The sequence below is a fragment of the Mirounga angustirostris genome, unplaced genomic scaffold, assembly GCF_029215605.1.
Source record: "Mirounga angustirostris isolate CCGP_5_RB_7025 unplaced genomic scaffold, mMirAng1.0.hap1 SCAF_7, whole genome shotgun sequence".
NCBI lineage: Eukaryota > Metazoa > Chordata > Mammalia > Carnivora > Phocidae > Mirounga > Mirounga angustirostris.
This window is the reverse complement of record NW_026991715.1, coordinates 123,406,550-123,424,909: the sequence shown is the minus strand read 5'-3', so window position 1 is coordinate 123,424,909 and position 18,360 is coordinate 123,406,550. Positions and strand designations below refer to the sequence as shown.

At 39.3% G+C, this 18,360-nt stretch overlaps 1 protein-coding gene across 9 annotated transcripts in view; it reads right to left on the bottom strand.

Moving 5' to 3' along the window:
• The window catches only part of DAB2 (DAB adaptor protein 2), a 49,412-nt gene that overhangs the window by 9,729 nt on the left and 21,323 nt on the right, over positions 1–18,360 (bottom strand). For 7 of the 9 annotated variants that reach the window (XM_064596763.1, XM_064596762.1, XM_064596764.1 and 4 more), the window contains 10 exons: positions 11,900–12,086; positions 10,765–10,904; positions 9,974–10,072; positions 8,213–8,344; positions 7,815–7,895; positions 7,328–7,354; positions 7,027–7,080; positions 6,558–6,620; positions 1,206–1,859; positions 50–212 (listed from right to left, as the gene is read on the bottom strand). In XM_064596763.1, coding sequence (XP_064452833.1) covers positions 50–212; positions 1,206–1,859; positions 6,558–6,620; positions 7,027–7,080; positions 7,328–7,354; positions 7,815–7,895; positions 8,213–8,344; positions 9,974–10,072; positions 10,765–10,904; positions 11,900–11,990 — 1,504 coding nt within the window. In that variant the 5' untranslated portion in view covers positions 11,991–12,086. The remainder of the gene's footprint in view (positions 1–49; positions 213–1,205; positions 1,860–6,557; positions 6,621–7,026; positions 7,081–7,327; positions 7,355–7,814; positions 7,896–8,212; positions 8,345–9,973; positions 10,073–10,764; positions 10,905–11,899; positions 12,087–18,360) is intronic. The other 2 variants (XM_054504349.2, XM_064596761.1) reach the window with 1 other exon arrangement.

The window sequence follows — 18,360 nt, the reverse complement described above, 5'->3', positions numbered from 1 at the left end:
ATGAGTGAAAGCAACAGAGGCAAATCTAACTCAATCTCTAAGCACCTACCTAGACCCGCAAGGGGTCCCACTGGGGCAGAAGCATTTGTTTTGAAGAGATCCAGAGGGTTGGTCTGTAGGGTTGCAGATTGTCCTGTAGGTGATGTCTGGCCTGGAGGTTCTGAGGCGGGAGGGGTAAAGATGTCTGATGCAAGCAAGTCTTTTGCTGGAGACTAACAGGGCAGAGAGGGAGATACAAGAGTTACTCAGTAATAGTGAAAAACAGCTTTATTCTGTCTCCTATTCTGTACCTCAAATTTGGGAACCACAAAAAGAAAAACTTATTCCTCTTACTGGTAAACTACAAAAAGCCAAAGCTTCCCCCCCCCCCCCCCCCCGCGCCAAAAAAAAGACAGATCCCTGCAATGGACAGAATATTTGGTCTTGGTAACTGATGTAAAGAGGACTCTCAAGGTGAAATCTATTTTACTCATTTACACATTTGTATCCATCAGGTCTCCTTGTCAGCTAAAAGCTTGAAGCTGGGAAAGAAAGGACAACTATAAATAAATAACCTACATATTTTTGATTATTCTACTGGGTTTAAATCAGTCTGCCTAAAGGTGATATTATAGTCTAATTATTAGGCCAGCCTGCATATTCTAATGAGATTTTTAAAAAGATATTTACAGAAACCACATTTTAAATTGCTTTTGAATGAAGTGGTACTAGTAAATATTTAAGTGTCTTTTAAAGCAATGGATCATTCAGCCAGCATTGAATAGAAGAGGCAAACTCAAGAATTTTCCACCACCACCTTGGACATTAATGCAATAGGAGGAGTGTGGGGGGCATGTGTTAGTGTGGGGAAGGTACACAAGGCATCACAAAGAACCCTTGCCCTCCCCTTCCAGAACATGACGATCGAACTTACCAGAGGTACAGAAGCATAGCAGCATTAAAAATGGAAAAACTGGTGTTTAGTTAATAATAAGTGACAAGACATGCAAACGGAAAGCAGGGTGTGAAAACACTGCTGAGTGAGAAGCTTAGAAAGGGCGGCCATCAGAGGAAGGTATTCCTGGAGAAAGATGTGCCTTATCCCACCTTCTATTTCACAGCCACACAGGAAGCTACAAGAGCAGCAGGAAAGAGAGCTTGCATCACACCACCCTTTGGTACCGAACATGCATTCTGCCAATGGATATGTGGAGAAGACAATTCACCTTAGCAGTCCTTCTGCCTCTTCCTGGTTTGGTACTTTGTGGAGGTGGGATAATGGCTATGGAGTCATGTGGTGAGGACTGGACAGAGCTTTCCAAGTCCTGCTTTACGCCATTCGGTACGGACAGTCCTTTGGGAGGGCTTCCCACAAAAGGGTTCGGGGAGGATTTGATATGGAAGCCGTTCTGTTCTCTTTCAGATACCCCATTTTGAGTTCTCACTGTTGGCTGTGTTTGCGTACTTGAAAAGGGCCATGGGCCTGCCTGAGCTTCCTGTTTGCCAGTCCGGTTAGAGATTTGGTCAAACTGCTGACCAAAGTAATCAACATCCCCATTCAGGGGCCCATTACTCAATGGAGTAGGCAAGCTACTCAAATTCTCTTTCTTCTGATCTGAAGATTTGAGAGAATCAAACGAAGAGGGTGTCGATTGATCTGGCTGTGCAAAAGGATCATCACGGAAAGGATCAGGATTAGGGGTGGGAAAGAAGTTGAGATTGGCAGAAAAGGCATTTTCAGGCAAGAAAGATGCCTGAGGCTTTGGTCGTGGAAGAGAACAGGAGGTAATGCCATTTGTTAAGAATGGATTTTCTCTTAAAGAATTCTGATTGGTGTCGATTTCAGAGTTTAGATCCACTAACAGGATATCTTTGCTTTCCTATCACATTTGGGAAGAAAAAAAAAAGAGAGAAAAGAAAGTGTTAGTCCATGTCTTCGTGACTTCAAATGAGAAAGCTACATAAGATGATCAGGATCATCAAAATTCCCATTAAGGTTTGGTCTTGACAGATCGGTTGACCATTACCTCCTCCCATCGCCTCCCTGAGTGCATTTCTTTACTACAGTTGAATAGGTCCTCCCTGTCCCTCCCCACCCTGTTGCCCCTTTATTTAGTTCTCAACTTTGTTGGCCCTTCATTAAAATGAAACTGTACTGTCTGCTCTAGTCATGTGTCTGCTCACCCTTGTAGACTGGCTGCATTCACGATCCTCCTTGTTCCCATTCCTGCCTCTGCAAGTCCTCAAGGGAATCGACTGTGAGTCACTCTAAGCAATTATCTAAGCATATTGAGCGTGAATGTAAGAAAAGATCTCTGAAGCCTAACTCAGCCTCCCACCTGAGGCACAGTCCCATCCGTTGTACCCTCAGAGTCATGTAACAGCATCTCTCTAAATGAGCGAATTCATTGGCTAATATTTTATAGTTCTGGCTGAGACAAAGTTTAAGGTCAAATATATTTCCCTATAATTGGTCTTTCCTCTAAGAGGCAAAAACAGATTTTCCCACCACATCACACAGCCTGTCAGGTATGCCCCTTTAAATATTTAAGGATCTTTTTGAAGGTGCTAGTCAAGTTGGATCTCTCATCCTAGTCTCTGGACACATCCTTTTGTCTGTGTCCTTCTAGAAAGAACAAAGTGATACTCAAAATCCTGATACATTCTAACATCATATTAACCTCTCGTATTTGTGCATTTTTTCATAATACAGCTTAGAGTTGCCTGCGTCGTGACAGTAATCTCATCTATTTGGTGGATAAATTCAAGTAATCTTTAATTTATCTTTAATTTATGTACAATGTAATCTTTAATTCATGTATGAAGTAGAGATGTGGGTTTAGAATTAATTTGAAAAACATACCAAATACTTAACTCTACAAAGTCTAGTCCCTCCCTATCTTAATTACTTGCATTCTCCATTGTTAGATAAGATACCCTCTCAACAGAAAATCAGCAAATTTGAAAAATCTGACATGTCTTTATTCAGTTCAGTGACATAACTAATTTGGGCTCACCTTGGGATAGGGCTGTCAAAAACTGACATACCTTCCTTCTCACTGACTTTGGTCCATTAACTACTCATCTATGCTAGCCACAGAAGAATATAAACAATCAACAATGTCTAGCTGAGATGGAAGTTAGAGGTCTAGCATTACCCCGAGCACCTTACTAAATATTTTTGATCACTGGGACAAAAACAACCTCAAGGGAATATGAAATTCTCAAACTAGTAAGTAAAAAGGGGGGCTGAATAGGCCTCCTTGGCTTTAAATGAACAAATTTTTTGAAAGTTTAGGTCTTAATTGGTCTTCTATCTTTGGCTTCCTTTACTGTTAGGTATAAAAACACAATTTTTAAAAGCCAGTTTTTCTTTTTATAACCAGAAGAATTTGTCAGAAGAAAGAGCTTATAATTAAAAAAAATTTTTTTAAATCAAAGAGATGGATTGGAAGATCTCTTAATGTAGGGATCTTTAACAATCAAAAGATAGGACAAAATGTATTACAAAAGCTTGTGATTTCAATATTTATTCATTTATGATGAGCCACCTCTGGGTTAGAACGGTTGGGTGTTCACAGCTGGTAGAGTTCTCCTTTTCAAATACTTCAGAAGAAGTTCTTAGGACACCAAACTGGAGCCACAATGTTAGACTTCTGAATAGTCACCCTATAAGTAAAATGTATAAGGCTCTCCTCAGGTTGGGTTTGTTGTTAATCCAGGATTAAGAGTCTAGTTCAGACTACAGTGGGATGATGTGAGACTCCTCATCTTCCCCCTAGGTCAGAACTTCATTAATTCTTTGTTGGATCATCAAACACTGCATCCACTCGGCCATCATCTGACCACCTGAGAGATAAGCACTGATAAATGAAGGTGAAATGCAGTCCTGGCTCGTAAGGAGCTCCAGGAGGAGAAGGAAGCAGGCAGCCACAGAGGTGTCTGCACGAAGGTGAGCTCTTATATACTGAGTTCCACAGCCTAGCTTTCTCCAGGAAGCTGATCTCTCCCAACCATTTCAGCCTGCTGAATCCCTGAACTTCCCAGCTCAAAGCTTTCAGGGGCTTCCCGCTATCCCCTATGTTAAAATAAGCCTCATTAGCCAGCCTTTCAAAATGACCTACAATAGGACCCAGTTTATTTTTAGCCTAACTGCTCCCTATGTTCCTACACACTTCAAAGACCCAACTCAAGTTCAGATTCTTTACAAAGCCTTTTCCCATGGATCTTCCTACTTCAGCATCACCTGTGCCCACCCATGGCCTCTTATATATGCATGAGACTGTGCTTTGGGCCCTGATCCCATCCCTGTACCAGACTTAACCTCCTTCATACCTTATGTTCTTCTCATAATAACTGTGCTTTCAAATGGTCATTTTTAAAGTCTGAGAACATGTCTTTTGGGTTTTTTCTTTCCTTCTTTTTTCTTTTGAGGGGCAGCATGGAAGAATATTATTCAGTTATTTTCCAATAAAAATTATGTTCTAAGGGATGCCACTTAGTTTGTAACATGAGTTTTATTTGAAATGCATAAAACTGTTCTGTATGAAGGCTGGGGGAGGGACAGATGGGTCAGGGAACCAGTAATAAAGTCCAGGTAATTTAGATTTCTTTTTCTCTTCATCTCTTCCAGAGCAACCGTTCTAAGATTGTGAATATTTTTAAACATTCTGGTTTTACCAAGTAGAAATAAATTTGTTTTGTGACCTATGAATATGGAGTCAATATGCAAGAACACGTGGGCAAAGTCCAACCAGCACATAATTAGTGCCATTAGCATTCTCTTACTTATCAGATATCATCTACTTTGATGGTATTTATTACCTTAATTTACTGTTAGTTTAAAACGCACTTTTATTTCTATAAACCAAAAATTCTTAGAATGTATTAAGTCTAATATAACTAAGACTCAGGATTACTCATATTGTTTTCATTTCCTCTTTCAGAACTTTCTAGAAGTCTACAGAAGCAGATTAAACAGTCAGTGCTTCCTTGCCTATCCCACTGGAATTCTATTTCACAGCTTGAGTGCTTTGATCTCTTTCAATATCCATGTTTGAATGTCAGTTACACTTGGAAAGTAGATCATTCAGATATCAATTCACTTTGGGAAGGGGGTTACTGTGGAGGAGGGGACAAAGTTGTCTAGGAATCAAAAGGACCTCAGGGCTGGGATAGACATTTCAGGATCATCTAATGTTGTCTCTTAACAAGTGTATCCTTAGGATGGTAACAAACATTACGAAGAATAAAAGGTTCCACAGACAAGTGAGTCAGGGCTCACTGCTGAAAAGAACATTAAACAGGCTTCTTCTCTATCGTAGGCTTTTTAGGGCCTCTGAAATTCTGTTATGCATCGTGAATCTCATAGGGTTGGGGACAAAGAAGAGAGTATGCAGCCCCTGCCGCTTCCCATCTCATGGGCCTGGGCATCTTATGTGAAAGTTCATGGACGGCCATTCTCTGCAATACTCTGGCAGGTGAGACTTAACCTGTCCTTTATCTGCTGCTGCTTTAAGTCCTATGACCTTCTTGGTCATGTAGACTTGCTTGATAATTCCCTGATATAAGAGACTCCTAGACAGACATTCCCACTCATTATTCTAGACTGATGGCTCTTTTTGTCTGGTTATTGCCTTCTCATCTTTTATGGTCAAGTCCAGAAACTCATTTACTTTGAGGCATTACATGAACCTCTAAACTAGACAAATACCATGTAATTAGCATCAATTAATAGGCTTTGTGATTAGTTTTAATGCTGGTCTCCCTGCTTGAAAGTAAACTCCATGATGTCATTGACACTGTACCTCTCACTCACTTCTGTGCCCTATGAATGGCAGGTACTCAAGAAACTGTTTAAAAAATAATAGTTAAAAGAAGTCATTCAAAATTACATGGGTAGTTTAACTAGAGGCCTGTTTTGGAAGGTCTGAGATGTGTGCTTAAGCTCTTTCTCGGGTGAATGAGTTTTTTTTTTTTTTTCTGAATCACCGCATCCTTACCTATAAAGGAAAATATTGCTCCATTCTCACAGAGTTGTTACGGATCAATCAGTATTTAGAAAACTTGATACGCTATAGTGTCCTTCAAAGAATGAACAACTTTTTTAAACAAGGATGGTCCTTGGTTAAACATAACTGAGCATCTTATTTGTTTTAAGTCTTACTTCACACCAAGCTTATGCTATTAAGTCACAATAGAAAAAATAGAAAAATACTGAAGAGGCTAGGTGGTTTTACAATTAATCATCTCGCAAACACTTCCTTCCGGTGGGACTTATGCCAAGGGTTATTATTCAGGCCCTTTTCTGATCCTAAGTAATATCAAGAAGGATTGCACCGCCTGTCCTCTGCTCAGATCTAACCACCAAGCAAAATTAATGTATCTGAATTGGTGTTGATAGGTTCCCATGGTAAGTTAAGATGCAAATTTATTCTAGTAGCCAGTTATACTTTATGTGGAAAAATCTGCAGTTACCTTCCAAGTTTCAACGAGATGCTCAAGATTTCTGGTTAATTGCCAATTTGAGTTATAGATGTCATTTTCATTACATTGCAAATTTAAAAACAGGCACTTACTGTTGGACTATTTAGGTCAGGAGGTGTAGACATGTCCCCAAACAAATCCATCTGGTCAACACCCTTAAAAAAGTATTTGGATTAGATTCAGATGTGTCTATTAAAAAGTATTACTTTGTATATTGTTGTAATTGTTTCCTAAACTAAGGTTTAGGAATATTGTCACAACTGATTTTCATTTAACTAATACAGATTTACTATTAGGCTATTTAGGCCTGGAAGCGTAGACATGTCCCCAAACAAATCCATCTAGTCCACACTCTCAAAAAATTTTTGTAGATTAGAGTCAGGGTGTGTTTACTAAAAAGATTACTTTCTACCTTGACATAAATGTTATATTAATGTTTAGGGCAATAGTTGTCATAACTGGACTTCCATACAGATTCAATGCAGATTTGGTATTAGCAACATCTATAGGAAGTAAACCCATGTTCAGTTAAATAAGAATTATAAAAAATCACATACATACCAATTTCAGTTTGTTAGCTTGGTCATCAAGGGTCAGTAGGGTCTCATTCCCATTCTGAAAAGACGGCAAATATTTAAGGGTTTAGCTGGTGAGTTTTCTTATAGAATGTAATTTCCTAGTGTATTGGCTTGCTAAGCAGTTATGATTTTGGTACTGATAATTAAACCATACATCTTCTATGGCCAGAGAGATCATGAACACATAATCATAAGCTAGGAGGGGAGCATGCCTGGACAGGTAGCAAACAAGGACTTCTACACATCACGTGTGCAATTCATAAGAAGTAAAGGTGCAGTTTTACCTCTACTGCTTTGTTGGCTTCTTCCATCTAAAAAGAAAGACACAAATTCAGTGATCTTAACAACTACAGTTAAAAGGGAATTAAATATCTGTATATCTATATATCTCTCTATATACCTATGGGTTCATGAGCACAAGGCAAGAGAGAGTCTTGCATATTATTTCTGCCCTACATTCCCCTGCCCTTTTCATATCAATACTAGATTTGAATACAGTTTCTGAACTTAAACTTGCTCATCCTTTGGAACCAATGTGAAGCTTGTGGGGAGAGAAGACAAGAGTCAGGGACTGAAAATCCGATGCATCTAACTGTAACATCCATCCATTGCTCTACTGAGAAGAAGAGACGATATATTTCTAAAATTTCTATACTTGAAAGAGCCACAAAGAAGCCAACTCTCCAGACAGGCCATATGTTTATATAATGTTCAAACATGGTCCTGAATATAGTCTTAAGTTTAATAGAGTCAATATTGGGTGGTACTTGCCTTTTTCTTTTCTTCTTCCTTTTTCTTTACATTATAGATAACTTGAAAGAGGTCTTTAAGATCAATGACTAATGGCTCAGCCTGAAGGAAGAAAAAGCATCTTTATGAGTATTTTAATATTACTGTTTTCTTCTTTTTGTCCCCCATCAGTTCTGATTAGTACTGTTTTCCTCCTTTCTCTTAAAGCTCTTTACTATCCTCCCCTGGTTTATGGGGGATCACCCCCCACCACCACCAGATACATAAAGGGCAACAGAGTAAATAAGTATTTAACAAAACAAGAAGGACCATGATAATTTTCCAAGTCCCTTCAGGATTTGGGGGAATAATTCACTATTGTTCTAAAATAACATTGACCTAAGTCCCCCTCCAGGTATACCTCAAGGCTTGAAGCATACCTGTTGCCCTGTTTTTATGGCAAAAAACTGATGCTGGCCTTCTCCTCCACACACATAGCCAAATGCCCGGTTGTCTGTCACATCACGGGCAATGAAAGAAATCTTATTTACTGGATGTTCATGCTCTATTACCTGAAAAAGAAACATAAAAAAATGACTTATTGATAAAACCTAGAATCTGTGTGGTAGCACAAGGAAACCTCAGATACCTAGGCATATATGAAAAGGCCAAAACATTTGAAGGAAGAAATTACTGCCTCTGGTTTAGAGCTACATTTATCCTTGCTAGTAAGGGCCCCAAAAGGAACAAAGAGTAGAAAACAGAAGTGCGAAAAATACTTGTTAGAATATTGATACTTGATTGTCTTCATCCCAAAGATGTGATACCACATAGCAAGAAAGGATTGAGGATCAGGAGACCAAGAATTTCTAAAGCTAAGATGGGGTATTACACTGCTAAACCATCCAAGTGGGTCGACTTTCCCAACTAAAAGTCAGACTCAGGTGAAAAGCATAACTAAGCTAGAACAGTGTTCACGGGGATCCTTTGACAATGGCTCTGAGTGGTCAGAAAACCATCCTAAGTACTATTGGAACAATTATCCACAGAACATTCTGGAAGTTACCAAATGCTGGCATCCAGTATTTCCCATGTTCACACCACTATTGAGGAGTTACATGGGGCAGGGATTTCAGTAGTGCCTTCTCCTCTCTTCCCCCTCTCCCCTTTCTCTTGATCCTTTCAAGCACATGGCAGGGCTCAACTCTTTAGGGATATTTGTAGGTGGTCATAATGTGTCTTGGTTTTTGTTTCCAAATGCCTAATGCCACTGGAAAGTTTATATTGGGTATCTTTGAAGATTTGGGGAACAAGAGAACGCTTTAAGGAAACTTGCCACCATTCTCTGATAGGCTTGGGAAAATAAGACTTGAGAGATGAGGGAAAATGGAAACAGCAGTGGATGAGGACCAGCAGGGTGAATGAGCAGGTGCCAGGGTTCCAGGGCTCTCTATGTGACCACTGGATTTTGCGTAATAGATAATGGCCATCTCTAGGAAAGCATGGATAATAACTGGAGGTCTCCCCACAGTACCTCGAGACAACAGAGTATTTGACAGCAGTGAAAATGAGCTACAAACAACATCTTAAGTAAATGAATCTTACAATGTTGAGTAGAGAAAATAAAGTTCCAGGAACCTGAAGTATGATCTGATCGTCTTTTGATAAGGTTACAAAAAAATAAACAAAATAAGTAAGACTGTTCCTATGCAGAATAACAGCAACCATAAAAAATGAGCAAGGTTATATCTGTAGGGTGAAGAGGAAGGGAAAAGAGAGAAGAAAGAAAAGATAGACGTGTCAAAGGTAATATTCTAGCTTCAGGTTAGCCAGTAAGTTTGCATGTAGCTAATCTATTAATGAGATCCAGGCATAGATCTATGGCAGCATCAGAAACCAGGGGTTAGGGTTAATCTTGTTCTGTTTACCTGGAGTCCAAAAAAATACTGAAGTGGTATTTATAGCACATCTCTGTTTATAGACTGGAGGTTCACATCCATTACAGAAAATAAATTTCAATAAAGTATCTTGACTCCTCACCTCCTACCCTATCTGTTTTCATGCCTATTACTTCTGGAGAAGTAATATATACTATTTTTTTCCTATAGACTTTTGAAAAGGAAAACAGGAGCTGAGATTTATGTCAAATTGTTTGTTAGACTCAGGTGGTCAGAAAGGTGTCAGTGAAAGTGAATTCTTACCCCAGTTTTCTCATCAATTATTTTTATCCCAGAAAGGGAAATGTTGACCCAGATCCTTTGTTTGTGTTGTCCCTGAGACCGACCAGCTGCCGCCATTCCCTGATGAGATTGGGAAAACAAGAAAAATCCAGTTAAAATTATCCTATGATGCTTTTGATACTAAAACATTTAAAAGATAGCTTTATTTTCAGCTTGGTTTACCATCTACGAAAGGATTAGGCAGGCACCTTTCATAATAGATGGCAGAATGAAATAGAAGACATCGAGCCAGGACATCATGAATTAGCTGTGTGAACTTGGACAAGTCATTCTAATTCTGTTGGTGTCAGAATAGTCCTTGGTAGAGACAAGACTGGTTAAGATCTTCAAAGATGTTCCTTCTAGATCTGGTCTTACTTAACAATTTTTATTTATTTAATTAGTTTCACATAGTGACAGTACTAGAGTTTAAAAATTTTTAAAAAGCCCAAAGGGCTAACACGAAAGAGCTACAGGTTCCAAATAGAGACCTGAATTTTACCTGAATACTTCCAGGATCTAAAACTCGATGTGCCCAAAAGAAAAGGCATCTACGGTCCTGCACTACATGATTAAGCCCAGTCTCTAGAACAGCATTCACAATGTGCAAACAAACTCAAGACTCAGAAAATGAGGTATCGCTGGATCAATTACGTGATTAGAAAAGTTTTTCTTTCAAATAATGGAGATAAAGGTAAACATAAGCTTCTAATATAATTCCCGCTGTTGGATATTTGCTTGAGATAGAGACAAAGCATGCTTTCCCTTCTGACCTTTAGTTTCATCATAGAATCTTGGCTCATTTTATCCCCTCTTGCGTCGGGCACATCATCAATGCCAATTAGCTTGGCCTTGTATTTTACACCATCACCTTTGAATCTGGCCAAAAGATACTCATCTGTCTTTTCAGAGCCTGAGGGGGAAAAAAAAAGAAAAATAGGATAAAATTTATAAATGTCTTTAAATATCATCCCCAGGTATGACCAAATACGTTCCAGAATCTCCAAATCTGAGTAGTATACATATTGGTTATATTACAGTTGCTCAAATATGCAATATTCTATCTTTATTCTTACTTCCTCTGAGTAAAATTGTATTCTGTAATACTGTATATGGTGTTGGGGTGGAGAGAAAATGAACTCTTAAAGGTGCAAAATGGACTGAATTATGGGAAACTTATGGGCCTGTGTGAGGTGGGATTTGGGGATATTCTTCACCATAATTTAAAAAATATTTTTAAGAGAAAATAAGGAGGATAGTGCTTTTTTTGATGAAAGAAAAATAAACTACTACACTCTTTACTAACATTTTAAACTGCCAATAAGGCAGAAGAAAATTATGAATAAATTCCTTTGAAAATCATTAAGATACTTATCTCATCTTTATAATCTCTTTTGCTTTCCTTAAAAAGACTGCAGTCATCTCCTTCCATAGCTAAAGTAGAATAGTAAAAGGCAGGCAAGCCACGGCATAGTCTCCAACTATGAATGATTAAGGACTCTGCCACTTTCTAGTGGTACTTCAGGTCAGGAGAACAAGGTCTAGTAAAATAAAGAGGTCAGTTTTTGAAAAACAGCTACTTCAGTAAAGCAAAGTGGTAAACAGGTTTACTGAAAGATAATCATCTAATAATTGAGAGTGGTGTTTATCAACTAAACAAGCTACCGTGAACGCTTCCCAGTGGGATCCAGTTGGTGCAATCACAGGATTCAGAGACATGTCTTATTATAAGTGGAGCAAGCTAATCTCTACCAAAGTCCAACTTCCCTGTTGAGGAGAACTTGAGAGTTGGCTGAGGCTGAAGTGAGGCAAGGGCCAGCTCTTACTTCGTTCACCTCAAACCTCACATTTCTTCACAGGTAAGCAACACTCGCTCCCCTCAGTGGCCTCCAGAGGATGTCTCCATACCTTTCTTTTTTTCCTTCTTTGATGGTGCTTTCGGTGCAGCCTGTGGGTCAGGCTGCCCGTTAGTTGTGCTTGTCTCTACTTCGTTAGACATGACAAGAAGGCAGACAGCGAACTCCAGCACCAGCAGACACGGAGTGACACCAGGCGATCCCCGAGGTCTCAAATGAACATAACCTACGACAGACACCTGTGGGCAGAGTTTAGAGGCATCATGAGATCGTAACACAGCAGACCCAGACGGTATGCTACTAGGCTTGCGACTCGTGATTTGCAGACTAATTTTGTTATTTCTCCCCTATTGGACTGAACTCTGAAGAGGAGCGGGTAGGACTGTTTCCTCTGTAGTTTCCAAAAGGGAAAGAGGGTGTTTATGAGGTTTTTCTTTAAGAATTGGTATCTGGTAACATTTAATGATTACCTACCTAAGTAGTTTGTATTGGAATTGTGGTGTAAAAATCTAGTGTTAAAGGTAGGGATCAAAACATGTCACGGATACAAAAATAAGACTTCCTAGCAAAATACAAATACATTGGATGCTGAGTCTGAGATGATCGTGATTGGCATCTGAAACTGGACATTATAAATTCTGCTTCAAAAACTCATTTAATTGTAAAGGCAATGTCAAGAATAGAGTTAAAAATTTTATCTTATTCCCATTGACAAATATATATTTTTGACATGTTGTGATTCTGCATATGATTTCCAGGGCTATCTAAGCCCTATACAGGACAACGATTTTTGACATTAACATTTACAGGTATCATAACTCATAAATGAGTTTATGGGATGTCTGTGGTGCAATTCATTGAGTGGAAATACTTTTAGGCTATTATTGAGTATTATTCTCCTCAAGGCAGTGGTGCCATGTGTTCTCATAAGACTCCCTTATGTATCATGGCAGGTAAAAAGGGAAAAACTTAGAGTCACTGTAAGCACACAGAAGTGAACTAATGTTTCAAAAATGTTCTTTCACCTCCCAGGAGTCAAAGTTTCTACACAGCTTCTGAGAGAGCGTTAACTGTCTACATGGACTGAAGACCAGAGGGAAGCAGGCATTCATAGTTTTATAAACCTGTTAAGACCACCCATGGACTGGCATACTCCTTCCACCCCAAAAAACTCTCTTAATTCTCTTTTTAAAGCACCCATTTATTTGAACTTTTTATTTTTTTAAGATTTTATTTATTTATTTAAGAGAGAGAGAGAGAGCACAAGGGTGGTGGGGGGGCAGAGGGAGAGGGACAAGCAGACTCCCCACTGAGCAGGGAGCCCGATATGGGGCTTGATCCTAGGACCCTGAGATCATGACCTGAGCTGAAGGCAGATGCTTAATCGACTGAGCCACCCAGGCTCCCTATTTGAGCTTTTTAAATCCAAGGATCAAGTCTGCCACATGGAAATGTATGTTATTATCTAGATATGTAAAGTGTAAAAAGTAAGTCTTAACATTTTTTGCTTCTGTCAGCTTACATTGCACCTTCCTGGCTTCGTAAATGTCAACATGCTTTCCTCAAGTTGCATACTTTATATCTCCCCCCGTGAGTCTTTAAATGGTCTTTATAGTCTTAATAGTCTTGAAAAACACATATATACAGAAATCTATGTATGACTAATATTATTTGAATTATTTAATTTGGAGATTTAGTAGTTAATTGTGCTCAAAGACACCTGACTGGTAGACAGCCAGGGAGACAGTCTCTTTACAGATGAAAGTCTTATGCAGCAGAGGACTCAAAGCCCTATTTACTCAAGATTTAGTTGGGTGCCAGGTGCTAGTAGCCTTTTATGTGTTTTAACTACAAAAAATTCAGAGTAACCCCACGAGTATTATGATATAGTATTATTTCAGTTTTTCAGAGGGAAAGCCAAGGCACAGGGGTTTTAAATTATACAGCTGCTAAGTGGTAAAACCTGGTCTAACCCAGGCTGTCTGGCCCCAAGCCAGAGTTTCTCACATGTTACACTGATGGATCTCCTCTGAGAAACCTCATGCTAGCTACAGAGATGCTCTATTACACACATATAGTCACCCTTAAAAATATATGTCCAAAATTCTAAACCTTGAACCTTTGAATGTGGCCTTATTTGGGAAAAAGGTTTTTGTAATTGTCATTAAGGATCTTGAGTTGGGGTCATCCTGGGTTTGGGAGGGTCCTAAATCCTATAACAGATGTCCTTATAAAAGAAGGGCAAAGGGAGATTTGAGACAAAGAGCCACACAAAGGAGAAGGTAATGTGAATACACAAGTGAAAACTGGTTTGACATATCTACAAACCGGGAATGCCAAGGATTGCAAATGTCCACCAGAAGCTGGGAGAGAAGCACAGAACAGGTTCTCCCTCAGAGCCTCCAGAAGGAACAAACACTATTGACATCTTGATTTTGGGCTTCTGACCTCAAGACTGAGAGAGAATAGGTTTCTGTGTTTGAAGTCGACTAGTTTTTGGTGATTTGTTATGGCCACCCTCGGACACTAATACAACACCTCTATTTTGTGTGCCTTGATTGATTTTTTTTTTAAAGATTTTATTTATTTATTTGAGACAGAGAGAATGAGAGACAGAGAGCATGAGAGGGAGGAGGGTCAGAGGGAGAAGCAGACTCCCCGCCGAGCAGGGAGCCCGATGCGGGACTCGATCCCGGGACTCCAGGATCATGACCTGAGCCGAAGGCAGTCGCTTAACCAACTGAGCCACCCAGGCGCCCTGCCTTGATTGATTTCAGTGGTTCCCAAGATTTGTTTCCTGGTAACACGATAAATCTCCTAGTCATAGCCACACTTCCAATTTCAGTAAGCTAATAATTATTTTCTTAATTTCAGAGAATTTATTCCAACTTTAGAGGATATTTGCCCATGTTAACAACAACAGGAGGTGACACTAAGCTCTGACCTAAGGAGATACAAGGACATGCATCCTCCTGCATCCTCACCTTCTCTCCACTGGGCCCTCTCCTTTATAAGTTGCTCAGATCTCATCTCAGAAATAAGGAAAACACTTCCCTATAGCCCTCTAATCATCATCTCATGATCATTTCATGATTAAACATTTAACCTTGACAGTCTGCTACCCTCTCCTTTTTCATATTCCCTTCCTCTCAAAGGACTTGTTCATCTCAACACTACTCTCAGAAACTCAACTACAACTGCTGATGGGTGTCCTGACCAAATCCAATTACTTTACTGGTCAGCCTTTTGGGGTTATTTGGCTGTATGCATCAGACACCTACCCCTTTCATGAGCCTTTTCCCTCCCTACCTTTTGCTCCCATAACAAACTCGATGCTCCCGTCCATGGCTTGCGTTTTCTGTATTGGAATGATCTGGATTCTTTTTTTTAATGATGAAGTTCTTCTAAATTTTAGAATAACATTGAAGCTTTCCTGCTTGGTCTTGTGGTGGTTTCCCTTGAGTTAGGACAAAGATTTAGATGTTTTTTGTTTTGTTTGTGAGATTCTTAAATATTCTGCCCCTTCTTATCTTCAATCTTCTTTCCTTTCACTTTTGTATAGCAACCTCAAGTTTTTCATTTCTTTCAGAGCATTATTTGCTTTTGGACTCTTTACCTTTTCAAATATGCCATTGGAATTGTTTTAAAGGTATTTGGTATCCCTTAATTATATCCTTCCACTGTTTAGGAATGAGCAGTTATAAGGGGCAAGGAAGAAAAAAAAAATAATAGAGAGAAAATGTTTCTTTAGCATGAATTCCCTGAAGAAAATGCACATCTGTATCAGGTTGCAACAACCAAAGGTAGGTCTGCACTGCAGGCCATGCCATTTAAAACGTATCCTTGTTCTCTGAAATGATCAGAGAGTAGACTCTCCTCAAAAGCCCCAAGACTCAGAGATAAACTCCTTTATAAAGAAATGCTAAAGAGGTTTTTTGAAAGATTTTAGTAAAAGCATTCTTCCAGTATCCCATATACCAGACTGATAAACATTTACCTTTCTCCCAAGGTTAAAAGAGCAAATCTTCCCCATCACAGACTTTTCAAATGTCCAAGCTACCATCTGACATACAGTAGATGGAGGAAGTCTAGCTTCTAGACTCAGGTTCCTCTGTAGAGAATAATCAGCTTAAACATGTAAAAGCTCAAATGCATAATTCTTCTAACAGTGTTACAGAATTATCCATTGTTCTCATAAAACCTTCAGCAGGTTTTATAATAAATTGTTTTTGGAAAGGGTTTGGGCCTGGAAAAGGGATCTGGGGGCCAAAAGGTGCCCTATTATTTTCTTTGATTACTTTCCCAAATTAGGGGCAGTTTAAAAAAAAAATTATCTAGATTGCATTAATCTCTGTGTTCTGTTTTAAAGTTCTAGTAAGGTAAAAGGTGTTCATAAGGTGGGAGAAGTGGATGTAGGACATCCAGAAAGCCTTCTTATTCCTTGGGTTTAGTCACATTAACTCTCCTGACCAAAAACCACAAAATTAATCAGGAAACACACGAAAGGGGTGTTTTCATAAAGCAGGGATTACAAATTAAAGCTCAAAAACATATTCAAAGGGTCACATAAACAGCTCCCCATCTAAACCTAGCTGGTTCTTCTTCCTAGTGGTGGGCTGTTTCCTGTGTCAGAAACTCAGGGAGAGGAATAAGAAGGCACAGCTGGAAAGAGAGGAAACTCTGAAGCTATTGTAGATTCTTGACTCTTTCTTAAGGCCTAACATAGAACAACAAGTTGGGAAAGAAACTTTGCTAAGTCAAGAAAATTAGCTCCCCTTTGAGCACAGATACATAACTTGGATTCTGGACTTAACACAAACCTCCCTGAAAGAATGCAGGAACTTTCCCTTTCCATGGCACAAGAATCAGATGACTAGAAGAGATTTTGGAGCTTGCAACATCTTTTTTTCAGTTTCTGAGAAGGTTCTGAGAAATGTATACCAGAAGACTGCTTGAGTCATCTTATGACAAGTATATCCCTTGCACAAGAAAAAAAAAATCTGCTAGTTTGTTTAGCCCTTAAAGTGGATTCATGCAAGACATCTAGTATTTAGAACCTGGAATATACCAAGTATAGGGATTAATGTGTATAGGGAGAAGTTTGGCTGGCACCTCCTTATTCTTGCTGGCACCCTTTCCTTCAGTAGGATTGTGTGGGTATCAGCAGTGCTAGTATTTAATGATTCCAGGGTTCTCAACAATATCCTGACACATGTGTCCCCCCTCTCTCCCAGGCAATCTTCCTACCCTTATTATACACAGCAGAGAGAAATTTGCTTGGTCAGTCTCAAAATGCTGGTAAAAGGAATAACTTAAGGACTTACTTAATGGTAGCCCCATTCCACAAATGGTAGAGAATCTGTTATTATGCTAAGGAGGAGGGGACAAACACTTTACCTACCAAGCCCTTGAAACACTTACCTTGACAGCTCTGTGAAATAAAATGGGTCTATTTTATGAGTAAGTTAAGGGACTCAGTAAGACAAAATCAAATCAATCATTAATAAGTCGTTAGGCTCAAAATTAAACATGATCTGCGTTCCCTTGTCTCCTATAGAAGCTGGTGGCTCTTATCTTTTTGAAAAAAATCACACTGATTCTAACCTATGTTTTCTAAGCTGCTTTTAAAGTCCTCATCCCACTGACTTGAACATACCAGTTAACTTTTCAGAAAGAGTCACATAAAATGGACACAGGAAAGAGTGATAAGAAGAGTCATGAACAAAGCAACATAAACATCTTTGCTAGAGTGTCCAGTACTTTGTACTTGTCAGAAAATATGTTCCCTTGTCCTTTGGAACTTTATGTCTGTCTCAGTTGAGGTACTGCATTAGGACACGTGAAATATTAACCTCTAAGGCAGATGTCGGAGTCCAAGAGGGCAGCAAGCTGCCTTCACCACTATTTCCCAAGTAACCTTTTGAGAATAAGGGATGTTGCCAGAAATGATACAGCGAAATTAAACTTTCTGATACTTGGTGTAAAGCCTTTCTCCTCTAAACTGTTTGGAATCTTATGCTTTTAGGGAAGGCTTACTCTATTCAGCAAAGGCCCAGTGCAACAGACAGGAAGATTTTTGCAACCTGTTTAATTGGGGAAATGAGACCATGTTAATGCATCCTGAAAAGGAATCCTTAGGAGATTTTCTTGTAAGTGTCAGCACTTAAAAGAAAAGGTGGGGGCCTCAGGAACAAAACACGCCTGAGTCAAGGAGATCTACACCAGTTATGCATTGACAGAGAGCGTTCTTCATTGCTATGAACCCTTGGAAAGCATGCTCTAGGACCTAAAGGACTGAACCGAGAAGCTTTTCCCTGTCTTTGGAACCAAGTCAGACCAAGAGTGCCCCAAACAGTTAATTTTAGGTAGACGTAGAACAGCAGAACTGCTAAGGGTTGAGGCTTGGGCGGGTCTTACACACTTTTGCCATTTCCTAGCTCTGCACCTCAAGGCAACTTATCTAATAGTCACGTATGTAAAATGGGAATACAGTTTGCAGAGTTGTTACCAGAA